The sequence below is a fragment of the Erinaceus europaeus genome, unplaced genomic scaffold, assembly GCF_950295315.1.
Source record: "Erinaceus europaeus unplaced genomic scaffold, mEriEur2.1 scaffold_597, whole genome shotgun sequence".
NCBI lineage: Eukaryota > Metazoa > Chordata > Mammalia > Eulipotyphla > Erinaceidae > Erinaceus > Erinaceus europaeus.
The window spans coordinates 17,376-39,569 of NW_026647468.1; the positions used below are offsets into that span (position 1 = coordinate 17,376).

General features: G+C 49.1%; 1 protein-coding gene across 4 annotated transcripts in view; it reads right to left on the reverse strand.

Moving 5' to 3' along the window:
• The window catches only part of ADGRE3 (adhesion G protein-coupled receptor E3), a 33,250-nt gene extending 12,126 nt beyond the window's left edge, over positions 1-21,124 (reverse strand). The window contains exons 1-10 of one of the 4 annotated variants that reach the window (XM_060184036.1): positions 20,898-21,124; positions 18,992-19,042; positions 13,963-14,031; positions 12,536-12,661; positions 10,378-10,533; positions 7,884-7,918; positions 4,247-4,430; positions 3,693-3,806; positions 2,948-3,132; positions 1,555-1,722 (exon numbers count right to left, since the gene is read on the reverse strand). In XM_060184036.1, the coding sequence (XP_060040019.1) occupies positions 1,555-1,722; positions 2,948-3,132; positions 3,693-3,806; positions 4,247-4,430; positions 7,884-7,918; positions 10,378-10,533; positions 12,536-12,661; positions 13,963-14,031; positions 18,992-19,042; positions 20,898-21,012 (1,203 nt within the window). In that variant the 5' untranslated portion in view covers positions 21,013-21,124. The remainder of the gene's footprint in view (positions 1-1,554; positions 1,723-2,947; positions 3,133-3,692; positions 3,807-4,246; positions 4,431-7,883; positions 7,919-10,377; positions 10,534-12,535; positions 12,662-13,962; positions 14,032-18,991; positions 19,043-20,897) is intronic. The other 3 variants (XM_060184034.1, XM_060184033.1, XM_060184035.1) reach the window with 3 other exon arrangements.
• Positions 21,125-22,194: the final 1,070 nt, after the last annotated feature.

Consider the following 22,194-nt stretch of genomic DNA (forward strand, 5'->3'; position numbering starts at 1 on the left):
TGTACAATGAAGCTCTTGGTACAGTCTGTGTATATATATTCCCCCTCAGTCCTGTTTTCTTCAATGGTCCTGGTTTCACTTTAAAAAAAAAATTTATTTATTTTCCATTTTTGTTGTCCTTTTTTGTTTTTGTATTTATTGTTGTTGTAGTTATTGAAGTCGTCGTTGTTGGATAGGACAGAGAGACATGGAGAGAGGAGGGGAAGACAGAGAGGGGGAGAGAAAGACAGACACCTGCAGACCTGCTTCACCGCCTGGGAAGCGACTCCCCTGCAGGTGGGGAGCCAGGGGCTCGAACCGGGATCCTCACGCCGGTCCTTGTGCTTTGCGCCACCTGTACTTAACCCGCTGCGCCACCGCCCGACTCCCTTCACTTCTTTTCTTTACAATTTTTTAAATTATATTTATTTATTGGAGAGATACAGAGAGAATTTGATAGGGGAGAGGGAGATAGAGAGGGAGAGAGACAGAGAGACACCTGCAGCCCTGCTTCACCACTCGTGAAAATTCCTCCCTGCAGGTGGGGACCCGGGGTCTCGAACCCGGGTCCTTGCACACTGTAACATGTGTGCGCTCAACCAGGTGTGCCACCACCTGGCCACCACCTTTAATTCTTTTCTAGTTCACCCCTACACCTGTTACTGTTTCAGGGTGTTTTTTCTCTCCCCACTTCTCTCTCAGATAAGAGAAACAGTGCCTGGCTTCTTCTGGTGTTTTCCAGACTGATTTCCCTTTCAGTGATGGGATAAAGACAAGATTCTTGGTGGCTCTGGGTCCTGATGGAGTTGGGGCTCAGAGCCCTCTGGGCATCTTCCCCTGACATTTCTCCCCCTCTGGGAGCCTGGACCCAAATTCTTTATGGGGAGCAGAAGGTGGGAGTTGTGGCTTCTGTCATGGCTTCTCCGCTGGACATGGGTGTTGGCAGGTGGATCCACACCCCCAGCCTGTGTCTGTCTGTCCCTAGTGGGGCAGGGCTCTGGGGAGAGGAGGCTCCAGTCCCCTGGACTCTTTTTCAAGTAAAGGGATGACGAGAGAGAGAGAGAGAGAGAGAGAGAGAGAAAGAAAGAGAAAAAGAGAGAGGAGGAAGAGAGAGAGAGGAGAAGGAAAGAGAAAGAGAGAGAGGCAGGGAGAGAGAAGAGGGACAGAAAGAGAGGAAAAGGAAAGAGAATAAGAGAAAGAGGAAAGGAATAGAGAAAAAGAGAGAGGCAGAGAGAAAGAGAAGAGAGGGAAGAGAGGGAGAGAGAGAAAAAGAGAGGAAAGGGAGAGAGAAAAAGGAGGTGGAGAGAGGCAGAAAGAGAGTGAGAGGAGAGGGAGAGAGAGAGAGAGAGAGAGAGAGAGAGGGAAGCAGAATATTGGTCCACCACTGATGAAGCTTCCTCGGTCCATGGTGCTCCCATGTGGTGGCTGGGGGGCTCGAACCCAGGTCCTTGTGCCTGGCAAAACGTGTGTTCTACCCTGCCTCTCCCCAGCCATCAGCCCCCAGCCCCAGGATCCCCACTGCGTCACAGCAGATGCCCAAGGTACCAGCTGGAGAAACCGCAGGTCCTCTCCTACCTGTTGGCTGAGGGCCACCAGCACGGCGAAACTGGACAGGTGGGTGGCATTGCAGAAGACGTGGGTGCTGTTCTCACCCACCAGCAGGCAGCCATCCGTGGACCAGTGGCCGCCCCACTGCTGGCTGGCCCAATAGACGCACAGGACTTGGCCGTCCCTGGACACCCCCTGAAGAACACAGTGGATGTCCTTGGAACAGCCCCCAAATAGACTTCCTATCTGCTTCCCATACGAAGACCCCTAATTCCCTTTCTTTCTTTCTTTCTTTCTTTCTTTCTTTCTTTCTTTCTTTCTTTCTTTCTTTCTTCTTTCTTTCTTTCTTTCTTTTTTCTTTCTTTGTTTTTATTTATTTAAAGAAGGAGACATTAACAAAACCATAGGATAAGAGGGGTATAACTACACACAATTCCCACCACCAGCTTCCTAATTCTCTCTGCTCTGTTCCTACCTTTAGTTTCCTGTTTACTAAACAATTTTATCTACTTTATATCTTACTGCCTTTCAGTTACCAAGTTGCAAATGCTGCCATGACACCATCCTGAATTCCCTGGGCAGACGCCCTCACCCATATGTCCTGGAGCCTCCCCTCCCCAGAGGCCTGCCCCACTAGGGACAGACACAGGCTGGGGGTGTGGATCCACCTGCCAACACCCATGTCCAAGCGGAGAAGCCATGACAGAAGCCACAACTCCCACCTTCTGCTCCCCATAAAGAATTTGGGTCCATGTTCCCAGAGGGATAAAGAACAGGGAAGCTTCCAATGGAGGGGAGGGGACAGGGAATCTGGTGGTGGGAATTGTGTGAAATTGTACCCCTGTGATCTTATAATCTTCTTAGTCATTAATAAATTACTAATTAAAAAAAAAGAAATTTGATCCAGACTCCCAGAGGGATGAAATGTCAGGGGGAAGACGCCCAGAGGGCTCTGAACCCCAACTCCATCAGGACCCGGAGAGAGAAGAGGAAAAAGAAGGGACACTCAGACGGAGTCACAGGTGGAGTGTGACTGAGAAAGGGAGAGAAGGGAGGACCCCAGTTCTAGGAGTAATAGTCAACCCATATCTGTAACCTTGGGAGAACAACTGTAGTTTCCAGTGGGGACACAGAACTCTGGTGGTGGGAACGGGGTGGAGTCATCTTGTTAATCATTATTAAATCACTACTAAAATAATAATAATTAAAAAAGGACATGAAGGGGAGACAGTGTGAGACTTGTACTGGGTTTGGCACCAAAGTAAAGGACTCTGGGGAAAGGGGGAGTTGGGGATGGAGGTGGGGCTTTGGGGTCCAGGCATAGGACCCCCAAAAAAGGACCTGGTTTGGGGGTGAGAGAACAACCAGGTGGTCAGTGCCCCTCCCAAGTCCTGCAGCCCAGCCCCCGGCCTGCACCCACCTGCGTGCGCTGGAAGGTCAGAGACACCGGCTGCCGGACGGACAGGTTCCTGTCGGGGCCGATGGTGGCGCTGACCACCTGGGAGCTCAGGTGGGCCCGGCCTGTCTCCCCCGGCTCCTGGAAGAAGCTTCCGTCCAGGATGCGGCCCAGGGATGAGTAGGAGATGAAGGCCACCGCACTGGGGCCTGGCAGACGGATGGACAGATGGAGTGAGGGGGACCACCCAGGACGCAGCTGGGGAACAGACCCCTCATTCTTGGCTCTCCTCCTCCTCCCCCTCTCCTCCCTCATCCTCTTCCTCCTCTTCTGCTCCTCCTCCTCCAATCCAGCTTTTCCTTGGACCCAGTTCAACACCAACCCACAGCCTTTCCTCCTTCCTTCCTTCCTTCCTTCCTTCCTTCCTTCCTTCCTTCATTCCTTCCTTCCTTCCTCCCTCCCCTCTCTCTCGCTCCTTTCTTCCACTCTTCCTCTCTCCCCCATTTCCCTCCCTCCCGTTCTCTCTCTCTCTTTCTCTCCCTTCTTCTATTCTATCTCCCACCCCCACCTTCTGAGCTCCCTGGTGCCTCTGGACTGGCATGTGCTACCCTGCCCCCTGTTCCTTTACTTTGAAGGAACAGACTCCACTGACCCAGCCCCAGGGCGTCAAGTACCTGAGGGAGGAGGCCCCGGGGGGGACTTGCTACCTCGGCTCCCAAGTGCTACTCTGCCCTGTGTCTTAGGGGGTCCCATGAGCCCTGGCTGGCACCTTGTGGGTTCTGCAGGACGTCTGTGCAGTGAATTTCCATGGCGTTGCTCTGGGCCACCAGACCGAACAGCTCTCTCCACCCGGAGCAGCTTCTAACAACTCGCGTCTCGACAGCTGGTAAGTAGATGGTGCTCAGGTCCGCCATGGACATTGTGTGTTGAGACCAGGTGTCCAAGACACCTCACTGCTATGCCCTGGGACCTCCTCTCTCCAAAGCCCTGTGCTGTCCCCCCCCCAGCTCACAATATATTAATTTTTCTTTTATTATTTCTTAATTTTTTATTATCTTTATTTATTGGATCAAGACAGCCAGAAATTGAGAGGGAAGGGGGTGATAGAGAGGGAGAGAGACAGAGACACCTGCAGACCTGCTTCACCACTCACAAAGCTTTCCCCCTGCAGGTGGGGACCAGGGGCTCGAACCCCAGTCCTTGTGCACTGTAACATGTGCGCCCAACCAGGTGCGCCGCCACCCAGCCTCAATATATTGATTTTTGTATCTATTCCCCCAGACCCCAGCATCTCATCTCTGACCTCATTGTCTGTCCGCTTACCCACAGAACTGTTTTGGACTCTCTGAGTTGTCTTCTCTGGTGACCTCAGGGCTGTTTCCAGAACATTTTTCTCCATCTGCTTCAGGATCTTGGTGACTTTCGTGGCCACATCAGTCTTATTTCCACTCCTCCATAGTGTTGTATTGTCCAGGTGTGACTTCACTTCTTCCACAACCTTTTGCAGCTTTGAAGAGAGGAAGCAGGTCCAGTCAGGAATCTCAGGGGTCTCACATCTCAAAGGACAGCAGTAATCAGGGGCCAGGGAAGCTGGTTGGAACCCTGACTCTCACTGCCATAGGAAGTGGTCTGAAGGGTAGAGCATCACACTTATAAGCTTTGGGGTTCTAAGTTTGGTCAACTGCACTGTCGATTCCTCAGTGATGCTCTAATTCTCTCTCTCCCATCCATCCATCCATCCATCCACTAATACATCCACCCATTAATCCATCCATCCATCCATCCACTCATCCATCCATCCATCCATCCATCCATCCATCCATCCATCCATCCATCCATCCACTAATCCATCCATCCATCCACTAATCCATCCATCCATCCATCCAACCATTCATCCATCCAATAATCCATCCATCCATCCACTAATCCATCCATCCATCCATCCATCCATCCATCCATCCATCCATCCATCTATCCATCCATCCATCCACTCATCCACCCATGCATCCATCCATCCATCCATCCATCCATCCATCCATCCATCCATCCACTCATCTATCTATCCATCCATCCATCCATCCATCCATCCATCCACTCATCCACCCATGCATCCATCCATCCATCCACTCATCCATCCATCCATCCATCCATCCATCCATCCATCCATCCATCCATCCATCCATCCAATCCCAATTCTTTTTTTCTGGCTGTGTCACTTTGGTAAAGCCACTCAATTGCTTAGTGCCTCCGTTTCCCCATCTTGGGAGAAGACAATAACAGGATTCCCAAATCATTTGGGGAAAGATGAAGAGATAGTGAGTTCACACTATGTAGTATTTTTAGAATTCTATCAACGTCTAGCTGAGATGAGATGTTATAAGCATTTTTTTTCCCCAATAAGGAAGTGGTGAGGCTGTGGGAAGCAGGCCAGTGATTCTCCACCAGGGGTGACTTTCACTCTCGGGGGACACTTGCTAATATCTGCAGACATTTGTGACTGTCACTGCAGAAGGCTTGCCACCACATCTGCTGGGGAGAGAGAGCAGAGATGGTGCCTGACAACTCAGTCTCTCTTGGAAACAGAGCTCAGAGAAACCTTGAAATGCTCTGTTCTGGGTCAGATCAGAGGGGTTTAGAGTTAGTGGTATTTATATATTTCTCCTACATTTGGGAGATACTCTCTGCCCTGATCCAGCTTTCTAGTCCTATTCTCAACTCTGTCACCATCTTCCCAGACAATGCTTTTAGTCCACCTACATGTTAGCTATCAGGCTCAGGCAAAAATTACTAAAGTCACGGCCCCCTTGGGATAGACCTAAAATAGACTTCCTAGCTTTCTACATGAAAACCCCAAATCTTATCTGCTCTATTCTTACCTTTAGGTTCCTGTTTATTAAACAATTTGTTCTGCTTTATATCTTTTTTTTTTGGGTGGGTGTGTTTTATTCTTTATTTTATTTTATTTATGAAAAGGAAACAATGACAAAACCACAGGATAAGAGGGGTATAAGTCCATGCAGTTCCCACCACCAGAACTCCATATCTCCTCCGCTCCCCTGGTAGCTTTCCCATTCTCTATCCCTCTGGGAGTATGGACCCAGGGTCATCGTGGGATGCAGAAGGTGGAAGGTCTGGCTTCTGTAATTGCTTCCCTGCTGAACATGGGTGTTGTCAGGTGGATCCATACTCCCAGCCTGCCTCTCTCTTTCCCTAGTGGGGCAGGGCTCTGGGAAGGCTGAGCTCCAGGACATATTGGTGGGGTCGTCTGTCCAGGGAAGTCAGGTTAGTGTCCTGCTAGCATCTGGAACCTGGTGGCTGAAAAAAGAGTTAGCATATAAAACCAAATAAATTGTTGACCAATCATGAACCTAAAGGCTGGAATAGTGCAGATGAAGAGCTGGGGGGGGGGTCCCTCCATTTTGTAGATAGCTAGTAGGCATATTTTAGTTATATTCCAAAGGGCCTGTGGCTATACTAGTCTCTGATTATTAAATAACTGTTCTACTTTATATCTTAATGCTTTTCAGCCACCAAGTTGCAGATGCTACCATGACACCAATCTGACTTCCCTGGGCAGACAACCTCACCAATGTGTCCTGGAGCCCCACCTCCCCAGAGCCCTGCCACACTAGAGAAAGGTAGAAACAGGCTGGGGGTGTGGATCCACCTGCCAACATCCATGTCCAGCAGAGAAGTAATGGCAGAAGCCAGAACTCCCACTTTCTGCTCCCCATGGAGAATTTGGGCCCAGATTCCCAGAGGGATAAAGAACAGGGAAGCTTCCAATGGAGGGGACGGGACACAGGATTCTGGTGGTGGGAGCTGTGTGGAACTGTCCCCGTTATCCTACAATCATATTCATCATTATTAAATCATTAATAATAATCCAAAAAGAAACAGAACCTGTAGAAAAAAAAAGAAATGCTGTTCTTTGCCTCAAAAGAGAACTGAAAATTTTGGGTTGGACATGACCTGATAAACAAAATACATTTCCTCTAAGTCACAGTTGAAGTCTTGGTATAAGTCTATTTGGACTGCATAAAGGTCAATGTTTTGTTAAAGATTTATTTTATATATTACACACGAGAGAGAATTTCATATGAGACATGGAAAGGGAGAGAGAGGCAGAGCACCATGCTGCTACATGCGGCCCAGGGACTGAGCTATGAACCTCAGGTATGCAAGTCCAGGGCTCTACCAGGTGAGATACTTTGCCATACACCCATCCATCATCCATCCATCATCCATCCATCCATCCATCATCCATCCATCCATCCATCATCCATCCATCCATCCAACCAGGTGAAATATTTTGCCATCCATCCATCCATCCATCCATCCATCCATCCATCCATCCATCTATCCATCCATCCAACCAGGTGAGATATTTTGTCATACACCCATCCATCATCCATCCATCTAGCCATCTGTCCACCCATCTGTTCATCCACCCATCCATCCACCCATCCATCCACCCATCCACCCATCTATCCACCCATCCATCCATCCATCATCCATCCATTCATCCATCATCCATCCATCCATCCATCATCCATCCATCCATCTATCCATCCATCCATCCATCATACATCCATCCACCCATCCATCCATCCATCCATCCATCTATCCATCCACCCATCCATCCACCCATTCATCCACCCACCCATGCATCATCCATCCATTCATCATCTATCCACTCATCCTATAAATAGCGATGTTCATGCATATATCTTTGCTATAAGATAACATTAAAGAGTATATTATATTGTGACAATGTGTCATCATAAGAAATATCACACAACAGTTTATTGTCCTTATGTGCTATAATAGTGTCTAGAGATAATGTCTATATTTACATTATGTTCTGGGGCACACAGTCTCCAACCCACCCCTTTTCCTAATTCAGGTCTTTGCGAATGCTTGTTACCTGGCCTGGTTCCAGGGCCTCTTTCCCACTCACCTGCTTGGATGTCCTCGAGGAGGAAGTGGTGACATCTGCAAGAAACATGGAGAGAGAGAGTCACAGTGGGTTGCAGAATGAAAGGGTAGGGGCCTGGGTGGTGGCACAGATGGTATGATGTGTAAGGATCTGCTCAAGGGTCCTGGCTCGAGCCCCAGGCTCCCCAACTAGGGGGGTGGGGGTTGCTTCTCAAGCAGTGAAGTAGGTCTGCAGGTGTCTTTTTCTCTCTCTCTCTCTACCTTCCCCGCCTCTCTCAATTTCTCACTGTCTTATCCAATAAAGAAATGGAAAAAAAAAAAAGGCCTCCAGGAGCAGTGGATTTGTAGTGCAGGCACTGAGCCCCAGTGATAACCCTGGAGGCTAAAATCAGTTTGTTTGGCTTTGTATGTTGACTCTCTTTTCAGCCACCAGGTTCCAGATGCCAGCAGGATGCCAGCCAGACTTCCCTGGGCAGACAACCCCACCAATGTGTCCTGGAGCTCCGCTTCCCTAGAACTCTGCTCCACTAGGGAAAGAGAGAGGCAGGCTGGGAGTATGGATCCACCTGTCAATGCCCATGTTCAGCGGGGAAGCAATTACAGAAGCCAGACCTTCCACCTTCTGCATCCCACAATGACCCTGGGTCCATACTCCCAGAGGGATAAAGAATGGGAAAGCTATCAGGGGAGGGCATGGGATACGGAGTTCTGGCAGTGGGAATTGTGTGGAGTTGTACCCCTCTTGTCCTTTGGTTTAGTTAGTTTCCTTTTTATAAATAAAAAATAAAAAAACACCCCAATTTATTTGGCTTTATATGTTAACTCTCTTTTCAGCCACCAGGTCCCAGATGCCAGCATGATGCCAGCCTGACTTCCCTGGACAGACAACCCCACCAATGTGTCCTGGAGCTCCACTTCCCCAGAGCCCTACCCCACTAGGGAAAGAGAGAGACAGGCTGGGAGTATGGATCCACCTGTCAACACCCATTTTCAGTGGGGAAGCAATTACAGAAGCCAGACCTTCCACCTTCTGCATCCCACAATGACCCTGGGTCCATACTCCCAGAGGGATAGAGAATGGGAAAGCTATCAGGGGAGGGCATGGGATACGGAGTTCTGGTGGTGGGAATTGTGTGGAGCCATACCCCTCTTATCCTATGGTTTTGTCAGTGTTTCCTTTTTATAAAAAAAAAAACCCAAAAAACAAAAAACCAAAACAACCCAAAACAGAAAAACAGATTGAAAGGGTGGAGGAGTGGGTGGCTGAAGTTATTCACTTCACCTCCAGGAGGTCTCAACTCACAGTCTGTGTTCACTTCTGTCTAGAGCCATATACAAATCAGATGCAAGCCCCATCAAGACCCTGCCATTTGTTTTTAAAAACAGCATAGGGGAGTCAGGCTGTAGCGCAGCGGGTTAAGCGCAGGTGGCGCAAAGCGCAAGGACCGGCATAAGGATCCCGGTTCGAGTCCCGGCTCCCCACCTGCAGGGGAGTCACTTCCCAGGCGGTGAAGCAGGTCTGCAGGTGTCTATCTTTCTCTCCTCCTCTCTGTCTTCCCCTCCTCTCTCCATTTCTCTCTGTCCTAGCCAACAGCGACAATAACAATAATAACTACAACAATAAAACAACAAGGGCAACAAAAGGGAATAAATAAATAAAATAAATATTAAAAAAAAAACAGCATAGAACGAAAGCTACAAACATTTATCTGGTGCTTAGAGTCACCGAAGCAATCTTGAGAAAAAACAACAGAATTGGAGCATCACGGTCCCAGATCTCAAACTATATCACAGGGCCATTGTAATCAAAATTGCTTAGTACTGGAACAAAAATAGTCACACCGACCAGTGGAACAGAACTGAGAATCCAGAAATAAGCCCCCACATTGATGGACATCTATTTATTTTATTTTTATAATCAAAAAAATTTTTTTTGCCTCCAGGGTTATTGTTGGGTCTCAGTGCTGGTACTGTGAATCTGCTGCTCCTGAGGCCATTGCTTTCCCCATTGTTTTTGGGTAGGACAGAGAGAAATTGAGCGAGGAGGTGGGAGCTGGAGAGGGAGAGAGACAGAGAGACACCTGCAGCCCTGCTCCACCACTCATGAAACTTCCCCTCTGTGGGTGGGGACCAGGGGCTTGAACCTGTGTTCTTGCACACTGTAATGTGAGCGCTCAACCAGGTGCGCCACCTCCTGGCCCTGTCCAGTTGTATTCTTGACCTTGAGTTCCAAGACACCACCTGCTGCTCATAGACTCACTTCCATTTCCTTCCGTCTTCAACTTGGTCTGACTTGGTTTCTCCTCTCTGCCCTTCCAAGAGTCCCATCCCATCATCCCCACCGTGTCTCCTTCACCTCCCTCTATTCTCTCTCTCCTGCAACTTCTTTCTCTCTTATGGTCTCCTTTTGTCATCACCATTCTTCTGTTGAGTCCTAGACTGACACCTGAAGTTGCCTTCCCTGGCATTTGACCATGACCAACGAGGAAGGAAGACAGGGCAGTCAGACTTCTTACTCTGACAGGTGTTCTCACTGGAGTTCTTGAATCTTGTGCCCCCGGAGAGAAGCTCATATCCAGGTAAGCAGTGACACTCGAAAGTTCCTTCGATGTTGCGACATTCGCCATGCACGCCACAGTATACACTAATCGGTGGTCTGCATTCGTCAATATCTGAAATACAGAGGTCATTGATTATTATTATGACTATATATAAAAGGGAAAAATGGCCACAGGAACAGTGGATTCTCAGTGCAAGTACCGAGCCCCAGCGATAACCCTCGGGTCAAAAAAAAAATGTTTACTTTAAAATATTTTCTTTGATTTATTTACATGTTTAAATTTATTTTTTATTTGTGATTACTAGTAGTTCACAAGAATGGAAAATGACAGTGTATAGCTTCACCCCACTCTCCCACCTCCCAAAGATCTCACAAGTCTTAGGAATAGTCTGCTTACTTCTCTCTCTCTCTCTCTCTCCCTTCCCCTCTCTTCCTCTCCCTCTCCTCTCTCATCTTCTCTTTCTCTCCCTCTTTAAAAATCTAGCCACACTCTTGTATTTACTTAAGATTAACCCAATGTAACTTCTCAGGCGTTATCTTATTATTATTATTATTTTTAATTATTATTATTATTTTTTAAATATATATTTTTTATTTTATTTATTTATTCCCTTTTGTTGCCCTTGTTGTTTTATTGTTGTAGTTATTATTGTTGTTGTCATCATTGTTGGATAGGACAGAGAGAAACGGAGAGAGGAGGGGAAGACAGAGAGGAGGAGAGAAAGACAGACACCTGCAGACCTGCTTCACCGCCTGTGAAGTGACTCCCCTGCAGGTGGGGAGCCGGGGTTCGAACCGGGATCCTTATGCCGGTCCTTGTGCTTAGCGCCACCTGGCGTTATCTTATTTTTATCCTGGTGAATTGTATTATGATATAAATAGTCATCTTAAGCATCATAAGCAAATAGAGATAATTTTGATGTCTAATGTACATACATCATTATATGATGACATATGCAATATAGTGGTGTAATAAACACGTTTGGCTTATGGGAAAAAGAAATGCATTTTATCTATTATTGGCTGTCAAAAAATTTAGCAGGGAGTCGGTAAATGCAGTAGTAGCACAGCAGGTTAAGCGCAGGTGGCACAAAGTGCAAGGCGTAAGGATCCTGGTTCGAGCCCCGGCTCCCCACCTGCAGGGGAGTCGCTTCCCAGGTGGTGAAGCAGGTCTGCAGGTGTCTGTCTTTCTCTCCTCCTCTCTGTCTTCCTCTCCTCTCTCCATTTCTCTCTGTCCTATCTAACAATGACAACAGCAGTAACAACAATAATAATTACAACAACAACAACAACAAAAGGGAAAGTAAATAAATAAATAAATAAATAAACAAAAAGTAGCCACTAGGAATGGTGATTCATGGCAGCACCGAGCCCCAGTGTTGCATAAAGCAAAGAGACTTTTCACAGTGTGCCAATAGAAATCCCAGCGACTCACCTGTCACCTGTCACTCGCACGAAATAGTTTCACCTGCTCTGTTCCTACCTTTAGGTTCCTGATTATTAAACAAGTTTTCCTGATTTATATCTTAATGCTTTTTAGCCACCAAGTTGCAGGTGCTACCATGACACCATCCTGACTTCCCCGGGCAGACGCTCTCACGCATGTGTCCTGGAGCCTCCCCTCCCCAGAGCCCTGCCCCACTAGGGACAGACAGACACAGGCTGGGGGATGGATCCACCTGCCAACACCCATGTCCAGCGGAGAAGCAATGACGGAAGCCAGAACTCCCACCTTCTGCTCTCCATAGAGAATTTGGGTCCATGATCCCAGAGGGATAAAGAACAGGGAAGCTTCCAGTGGAGGGGAAGGGACAGGGAATCTGGTGGTGGGAACTGTGTGGAATTGTGCCCCTGTGATCTTACAGTCTTGTTCATTGTTATTAAATAATTGATACAAATAAAAAAAGAGAAAGCAGCATTTTTCAGCCCCCACACTGTTGAGGGGAAGTGTGAGATGCAGCTCGATTCTGTAAGAACCCACTTCCCCACCCCTGCTCCCCGGCTTTACAAAACCACTTCTGTCTTGGTCTTGAGTTGGGGACATTCTTCCTGGAGTCCCATGTGCTGGGGGGCTGGGAGAGTTGGGGGTGCCAATAACAGCCCTTCCCACTTACCATTGCAAGTCTCCAAGAGGAACTGGAAGAATTTGTAGCCTGACTCGGACCGGAAGCCAGGGTCGCAGGTGCAGTGGGTAGAGTTGACGCAGGTGCTGTGGACGGGGCAGTGAGGGTTACAGGAGTCTGAGGGGAGAAGAGGGGGGCCGGACTTGAACCTGCACTGGCCAGGCTCCAGAACTCACCTGAGCTGGGGACCCCATGGCCCATCCCTGTGGCGCCTCACAATGTGGAGTTAAGTCTGATACTCTCTCTTTGCCTGAGCTCCCAGGATGCTAATTAACAAACCAACCAATCGATCAATCAGTCAGTCAGTGAATCAATGAATTTTGCACCAGTGCAGGTGCCCTCGTGCAGGTATAATTTCAAGGCTCCAGTGCTGACTTTTCTGTTCTTTATTTTTTTCCTCTTTTTTTAAAAAAATTATTTATTCCCTTTTGTTGCCCTTGTTGAATTTCTTCCTCTTTCTCTTATTCTTCTTTACATAGTCTATTTATTATTTTTCAGTTAGATAGGAGAGAGAAACATTGAGATGGGGGAAAATAGAAAGAGAGAAGAGGGAGTCGGGCGGTAACGCAGCGGGTTAAGCGCAGGTGGCACAAAGCACAAGGACCGGCGTCAGGATCCCGGTTCGAGCCCCCGGCTCCCCACCTGCGGGGGAGTCGCTTCCCAGGCGGTGAAGCAGGTCTGCAGGTGTCTGTCTTTCTCTCCTCCTCTCTGTCTTCCCCTCCTCTCTCCGTTTCTCTCTGTCCTATCCAACAACAACGACATCAATAACAATAACAACTACAACAACAATAAAAAACAACAATGGCAACAAAAAGGAAAATAAATATAAAAATTGTTATTAGCAATTTAATAATGATCAACAAGCTTGTAAGATCACAGGGGTACAATTCCATATAGTTCCCACCACCAGAGTTCCATGTCCCATCCCCTCCATTGGAAACTTCCCTATTCTTTATTCCTTTTCTAAAGAAATATGTATTTTATTTCATTTAAAAAAAGTTACTGGGGTGGGGGAGATAGCACCATGGTTATGCAAACAGACTCTCAAGCCTGAGGCTCCAAAGTCCCAGGTTCAATCCCCTGCACCACCATAAGCCAGAGCTGAGCAGTGTTCTAGTGTTTCTCTCTCTCTCTCTCTCTGTATCTCTCTCTCTGTATCTCTCTCAAAAATAAAATAAATAAAATAAAAACAATTGTTACTGGATAGAGACAGAGAGAAATTGAGAGCGGAAGGGGGAGATAAAGAGGGACAGAGACAGAGAGACACCCGCAGCTCTGCTCCACCGCCCGTGAAGCTTCCCCTCTGCAGGTGGGGACCGGGGGCTCAAACCCGGGGCCTTGTGCGCTGTGACAACTCCGCCACCAGGGACAGAGCTGTGGGGGGCGGCCCAAGGCTGAGGCTGGCTCCCGTCACTCACCGCCTCTGCGTGTCGGCGTGATGTGGAGCCCCTCAGCGGTGCTGACAACCACGTCTGCAAAGTGGACCGCTGTGAGCAAGGAGAGAGTCAGTGAGCTGACTGGTTGCCGTGTGGGTCCATGACAGAAGGAGAAGGCCGACTCCCAGGCTGCCTTGGACAGTATCCGGCCAGGGAGAAGCCTTAGCTGTGATTCCAAAGTGGTCTATGTCCCAATGTTCTTTGGAAAGGTCTTTGTGATTATTTGTTTGATTACTGCTACTACCACTTCTTCCTCCTCCTCTTCCTTCTTCTTTCTTCTCCTTCTTCTTTCTTCTAGTTCGTCCTTCTAATTCTCTTCTTCCTTCTTCAGTCGCTACTGTTGGGACTATGTGTAAGCTTGATAGAGCTTAGGGAGAACACCCCATCCTTGGATGGAGGTCTGAGAAGATACCCTCTTGGTGAGTCTCTCTCAACCGAGGTGAGCAAAAGGGGAGAAGCTCAGACTTGGTTCTTCCCTTCTTGACTCTCAGGCCCACAGAAACCCCAATACTTCTCCCCATTAACTGCAGGCCACATGGCCGCCTACTTTAAGATTCACTTACTCAAAGTTCACCTCACCTTCAGATCACAGAGGAGAACACACCTTATCACACATTCCATCACACACCTCAGACCCCAGAAAAGAGAAATTCCAAACTGTATGGCCTTTTGATATCCGTCTTCTCTCTGTCTCACCCTACTGGTAAAACCCCTCCGCTTCTCTCAAAGACCTTTGGATAATTAAGTTGCTTGCGTCATGGAGAATAACTGTCTTGTATCTCATCAATTCCTGTATACCAGCCCCCTACCATAAGGGCAAGCCAATCTTTAAGAAACCTGTAATTTCTGACATATTTCAGTAATTCCCTTTGTTTGGTTTTCTATTTAACTCATGTCTACCTGCTAATAAATGAGATCTGAGCACGCTGCTACTCTCCTTGGTGTCTTTTACTTCGTGTTGAGCGAGAAAGAACCGGTCTGTTACCTTTCCCCTGGAGATCACCCCACCAGAGACCTCGACACACTACTATTATTAAATTAAAAAAATTTATTTTTGGGAGTCGGGCTATAGCGCAGTGGGTTAAGCGCATGTGGCGCAAAGCACAAGGACAGGCGTAAGGATCCCGGTTCGAGCCCCCGGCTCCCCACCTGCAGGGGAGTCGCTTCCCAGGTGGTGAAGCAGGTCTGCAGGTGTCTGTCTTTCTCTCCCCCTCTGTCTTCCCCTCCTCTCTCCATTTCTCTCTGTCCTATCCAACAACGATGACAACAATAATAACTGCAACAATAAAACAACAAGGGCAACAAAAAAGAATACAATAAATAAATAAATAAATAATTTTATTTATTTGTTATTGGATAGAGACAGAGGGAAGGGGGAGATAGAGAGGAAGAGAGACAGATAGACACCTGCAGACCTGCTTCACCGCCTATGAAGCGACTCCCCTGCAGGTGGGGAGCCGGGGGCTCGAACCAGGATCCTAACCGCTCCTTGTGCTTTGCGCCACCACCCGGCTCCCTATTATTAAATTTTTAATGATTTTTATTTATTTGTTGGATACAGACAGAGAGAAATTGAGAGGGGAGGGGGAGATAGGAACAGAGACACCTGCAGCCCTGCTTTGCCACTAGCCAAGAATTCCCCCTGCAGCTGGGTACTAGGGACTCAAACCTGGGTCCTTCCACATTGTGACATGTGCGCTCAATCAGGTACACCACCACCTGGGCCCCTATTATTTTTTAAACAAATACTTTCTGAAGACACTTTATTTTAATGAGAGAGAAAAATACAGAAAGAGACAGAGAGACCAGAACTTTCTGCTGAGCTCTGGCTGATGGTGGTGATGGGGATGGAACCTGGGACCTCAGAGACTCAGGCAGGAGAGTCTGTTTGAACAATAATAATAATAACTCATAATAGTAATAATAACTATTATTACTACTATTAGTTGTAATAATAATAATAATTATTATTACTATTATTTTTCCCAGAGCACTGCTGAGCTCTGGCTGATGGTGGTGCTGGGGACTGAACCTGGAACCTCAGAGCCTCAAGCAGGAAAACCTTTTGCAGAACCATGATGCTGTCTCCTCAGTTCTGTTGTTATTGTTATTATTATTATTTCCCCCAAATCCATGCTGAGCTCTGGCTGATGGTGGTGCTGGGGATTGAACCTGGGACCTCAGAGCCTCAGGCAGGAGAGTCTTTTGCAGAATCACTGTGTTGTCTCCCCAATCTCACTACTACTACCATTATTATTTTACCAAAAACACTGCTTAGCTCTGGTTGACAGTGGTGCTGGGATTGAACCTGGGACTCTGGAGCCTCAGATAGGAGAATCTCCTTGCAGAACCATTATGCTGTCTCCCCAAGCCCTGTATTATTATTATTTTAAATCCCAAGGAATGAGTCCAAGGTCTGTGTGTGCATGAAGGCACTGCTGGGGACTTTCCTGGGGTCACTTCTTGAATTCCTTGTTTCAGAGAGGTAGAGAGAGACCCCACAACCCTGCCCACCCTCCATGGGGCTCCCTGGGTGCTGTGCAGGGTGCTGAGAGAGGAGAGACCCCACAGCCCTGCCCACCCTCCATGGGCTCCCTGGGTGCTGTGCAGGGTGCTGAGAGAGGAGAGACCCCACAGCCCTGCCCACCCTCCATGGGCTCCCTGGGTGCTGTGCCTGGTGCTGAGAGAGGAGAGACCCCACAGCCCTGCCCACCCTCCATGGGCTCCCTGGGTGCTGTGCATGGTGCTGAGAGAGGAGAGACCCCACAGCCCTGCCCACCCTCCATGGGACTCCCTGGGTGCTGTGCCTGGTGCTGAGAGAGGAGAGACCCCACAGCCCTGCCCACCCTCCATGGGCTCCCTGGGTGCTGTACAGGGTTCTGAGGGAGGAGAGACCCACAGCCCTGCCCACCCTCCATGGGGCTCCCTGGGTGCTGTGCAGGGTGCTGAGAGAGGAGAGACCCCACAGCCCTGCCCACCCTCCATGGGCTCCCTGGGTGCTGTGCATGGTGCTGAGAGAGGAGAGACCCCACAGCCCTGCCACCCTCCATGGGCTCCCTGGGTGCTGTGCAGGGTGCTGAGAGAGGAGAGACCCCACAGCCCTGCCCACCCTGCATGGGGCTCCCTGGGTGCTGTGCAGGGTGCTGAGAGAGGAGAGACCCCACAGCCCTGCCCACCCTCCATGGGCTCCCTGGGTGCTGTGCCTGGTGCTGAGAGAGGAGACCCCACAGCCTTGCCCACCCTCCATGGGCTCCCTGGGTGCTGTGCCTGGTGCTGAGAGAGGAGAGACCCCACAGCCCTGCCCACCCTCCATGGGCTCCCTGGGTGCTGTGCCTGGTGCTGAGAGAGGAGAGACCCCACAGCCCTGCCCACCCTCCATGGGCTCCCTGGGTGCTGTACAGGGTTCTGAGAGAGGAGAGACCCACAGCCCTGCCCACCCTCCATGGGGCTCCCTGGGTGCTGTGCAGGGTGCTGAGAGAGGAGAGACCCCACAGCCCTGCCCACCCTCCATGGGCTCCCTGGGTGCTGTGCAGGGTGCTGAGAGAGGAGAGACCCCACAGCCCTGCCACCCTCCATGGGCTCCCTGGGTGCTGTGCAGGGTGCTGAGAGAGGAGAGACCCCACAGCCCTGCCCACCCTGCATGGGGCTCCCTGGGTGCTGTGCAGGGTGCTGAGAGAGGAGAGACCCCACAGCCCTGCCCACCCTGCATGGGGCTCCCTGGGTGCTGTGCCTGGTGCTGAGAGAGGAGACCCCACAGCCTTGCTCACCCTCCATGGGCTCCCTGGGTGCTGTGCAGGGTGCTGAGAGAGGAGAGACCCCACAGCCCTGCCCACCCTCCATGGGCTCCCTGGGTGCTGTGCCTGGTGCTGAGAGAGGAGACACCCCACAGCTCTGCCCACCCTCCATGGGGCTCCCTGGGTGCTGTGCAGGGTGCTGAGAGAGGAGAGACCCCACAGCCCTGCCCACCCTCCATGGGCTCCCTGGGTGCTGTGCCTGGTGCTGAGAGAGGAGAGACCCCACAGCCCTGCCCACCCTCCATGGGTTCCCCGGGTGCTATGCAGGGTGCTGAGAGAGGAGAGACCCCACAGCCCTGCCCACCCTCCATGGGCTCCCTGGGTGCTGTGCCTGGTGCTGAGAGAGGAGAGATCCCACAGCCCTGCCCACCCTCCCTGGGCTCCCTGGGTGCTGTGCCTGCTGCTGAGAGAGGAGAGACCCCACAGCCCTGCCCACCCTCCATGGACTCCCTGGGTGATGTGCATGGTGCTGAGAGAGGAGAGACCCCACAGCCCTGCCCACCCTCCGTGGGCTCCCTGGGTGCTGTGCATGGTGCTGAGAGAGGAGAGACCCCACAGCCCTGCCCACCCTCCATGGGCTCCCTGGGTGCTGTCCATGGTGCTGAGAGAGGAGACACCCCACAGCCCTGCCCACCCTCCATGGGCTCCCTGGGTGCTGTGCAGGGTGCTGAGAGAGGAGACACCCCACAGCCCTGCCCACCCTCCATGGGGCTCCCTGGGTGCTGTGCCTGATGCTGAGAGAGGAGAGACCCCACAGTCCTGCCCACCCTCCATGGGGCTCCCTGGGTGCTGTCCATGGTGCTGAGTGAGGAGAGACCCCACAGCCCTGTCCACCCTCCATGGGGCTCTCTGGGTGATGTGCATGGTGCTCCCATGTGGTGCTGGGTCTCAAACCTGGTGTCTTGTGGCTGGGAATTCAACTATTCTACTATGTCAGTTATCTCTTGCCCTCTAAAAATTTGAATTTATTTTTACCCGTAGAACAGTTTAGTTCTAGTTTATGTTGAACCCAAGGTCCTAGGTTCAATTCCCAGCCTCACCATGGACCACAGCTAAGGAGATACCTGGTTAAAAGAATAAATAAATGGAAAGGGGAGCCTGGTTGAGCTCTGTTCCCCAAAAACATCCCTTCCCTTTAGTGATCGTCCCCACCTCCACCCTGGTAATCCTCTGCCTACACCCTCTGCTAATGGAAGAAGCCGACTTTGAACACGCACCTGAGTTCTTCCAATCTAGGTCCCCAGGCCAGCTCAGCAGGAGACAGAGTCCTAGAAAGGGAAGAAGAAGAGAGAGAGAGATGTGAAATGATGAAGATAAGAAACAGGATACTTGCTGAGAGTGGAGCACTGTTGGCTCAAACCGGAATCCTTATGCTGGTTCTTGTGCTTTGCGCCACGTCAGCTTAACCCGCTGCTGCCCGACTCCCTCCATTTTTTAAAATCATTTGATTGGGGAGGTTTAATGGTTTCCTTTATGGTTGTTGATTTCTGTATCTTTTTTATATTTCTGCAAGTAGTCCCCTTATAGTATAGTTTAGTAAGCATAAGTAGCTGACATAATAGCTGAGAATGTCTCTAGTCTAGACAACATCAAAGACATAAAGGTTCAAGAAGCCCAGAGGGTCCCAAACAGAAGTAACCCAGACTTAAAGACACCAAGACACATCCTGTTTAGAATGGAAAGGAATAAGGATAAAGAAAGGATCCTGAAGGCTGCAAGGGAAAAACAAAGAGTCACCTACAGAGGAAGACCCATAAGATTAGCAGCAGACTTCTCCACACAAACACTACAGGCCCGAAGAGAATGGCAAGATATCCATCGAGTGCTCAGTGAGAAAGGCTTTCAACCTTTCAAAAGCATTGGATCCTCAACCATGAGGTCCTAAGTTCGATCCCCAGCAGCACATGTACCAGAGTGATGTCTGATTCTTTCTGTCCTCCTATCTTTCTCATGAATAAATAAATAAATTCTAAAAAAAAAAAAGGAGATACACAAGACTATGAGCATGGACTCATACAAGGAATCTAATTCAAGCCCCTGCTTCCCACTCCTTCTACTTTTCCTCTCTTCTATCAACTACACACATGCATCACATACACACATCTTTGAAGCCTAGAAAGCCAGAGATGTGGGTGCCTGCCTGCCTGGGTTCTGGTGAGACTTTTCTTTGCTTATAGAGGTCACCTTCTTAGCATCCCTTTAAAAAAGGAAAAATAGCAAAAGCATTAATAAGGAAAAAGAGGAGAAATGATGGGGTATGTAGGGATAGTTTGAAAAAGTGGAATACATAGGGATGGTTTGATCCTTGTGGAGATATGGCGTGGAAAGGGAAGAAAGAGGGCAAGAGTGAGATGGAGAAGGGAAAACATCTGAAAGGTGTGAGTGGGAGCAGGAAGTGGGTCCTTGCAGGTTTTCCTGATTATGGATAGAAGCTAAGATTACTAGAAACCTTCCCTGGCATGGCTAACAGCTGTGGTCGAGAGGTTAAATCACTGGATGTGAAACTGGAGGCCTGTGACTGAATCCCTGATTGAGTCGGATGTCTCTACTTAAAGGTAAACCTGAAAGGTAGGGGGAAGAGAGAGAGAGGAGGAAGGGGGGGAAGAAGGACCCTGGTTCGAGCCCCCCGGCTCTCCACCTGCAGGGGAGTCGCTTCACAGGTGGTGAAGCAGGTCTGCAGGTGTCTGTCTTTCTCTCCCCCTCTCTGTCTTCCCCTTCTCTCTCCATATCTCTCTGTCCTATCCAACAACAATAATAATAACTACAACAATAAAACAACACGGGCAACAAAAGGAAGTAAATAAATATTAAAAAAGAAAAGAAAATACAAAAAAAAGAAAGAATAGCAGAGAAAAAGTGAGGGCAGTTGGTAGAGTCAGATACATGATTAAGCAGGGCTGCAGGTGTCTCTCTCTCTCATCCTTCCCTCTCAATTTCACTATCTCTATACAATAATAAACAAATAAAGATGAAGATGAGGAAGAAAGTCATAACCCAAGAGGAAGAGGGTGCCGAGCAGAGTCAAAGAAAGAACCAGAAAAGAGAGCTGATTGTTGCACCAAGTGGGTCCTGGCCAGGGAGGTGGGGTGGGTAGGTGCCAGCCTTTGCCAAGGTTATACCCACCTGGAAGAAGAGCCAGCCCTGGCATTCCTGTGGGTAGGTGGCCTGAACAGTCGTATCTTGGTGTCCCTTCCTGTGTTCTGAGCTGCCCTTTGTCCCATCTCACAGGACACCTCATGAGACTTGACCCACAGAGTGCTGGGGTCAGCTGACTTCAGAAATGGTTATCAGAAAAAAAAAGCAACAAGTTGCTTCCTGTCTTTCCCCATCAACACCACAGGCTTCTGCTTTTCTTCTTGAATTTCTACACTTTTCTTTCTTTCTTTTTCTTTTTTTTTTTTTTTGATTCTCCTGCTGCACTGAGTTTCACAAGCTTCCTTGGTTGGATGCAAGCTTTCCTGGTAACTGCTGGTCATCCTTGGGGATGGCAGAGTGACTAGACCCAAGGGAAGGAATGCCCAGAGCTTAGGCAGCTTTGAGGGCTCAGCTCAGCGGGAAGTGACCTCAGCACTAACATAACCCTGGGATTACCCTGGGATTCTGAGCCAGGCAGGTCACAATTTATGGCGTGTTCCTGTGAGAATAGGCTCCATCAATAAAACAAGGGAAGAGAAGTATTGGAGAGGAGGTGAAGAGAGAGGAGCTCTACTACTGGTGGGAACACCAACTGGTGCAACCACTCTAGAAAATAGTTTGGAGAATCCTTAAAGAAATACGATTTGAGAGGACTGAGTGGTGGTGCACCTGGTTGAGCACACATGTTACAATGCACAAGGACCCAGGTTCAAGCCCCTGGTCCCCACCTGCAGGAGGAAAGCTGCAACGGACTGCTACAGCGGAAGAGCAAAGGGAACTCCCGCGGCGACCACCTGGTGGGTCAGGAGTCGGCGCAGGGGAGAACAGAACACACCACACTCTGTTGGAGGGGGAATCTGAGCTCCATTTTTAATTAGCAAGTGAGAGTTTATATATCTTTCAGTCTTACATAAACAATATCTGGAACAAAGCTCACTTCTTGATTAGACGGCCTTGCAGTTTTACACAATAATGTCGTACTTCATGGGGTGATGCATTTCTGAGTAACAGGCTTAGCAGATAGTATTTTACGTAGAGTTTTAACATATTTCATAAGAGGAGGTGAGTAAGTATTATTAAGAATTTTTCCTAAAACTTTATGTATTTGATGACCCATAACTTCGTCCACCTCATTTCCTGTTCATCTGTATCTAATCTGGGAACAGGGACTGTTCATCTCCGATTACACGGCATCATTACCATGTACATAATGAAAACAATAATCAGAGTTTCCAATTTAGATCTACTCAGGATGCCAAGATCCACTCCCAGAATTCTTCTTCCT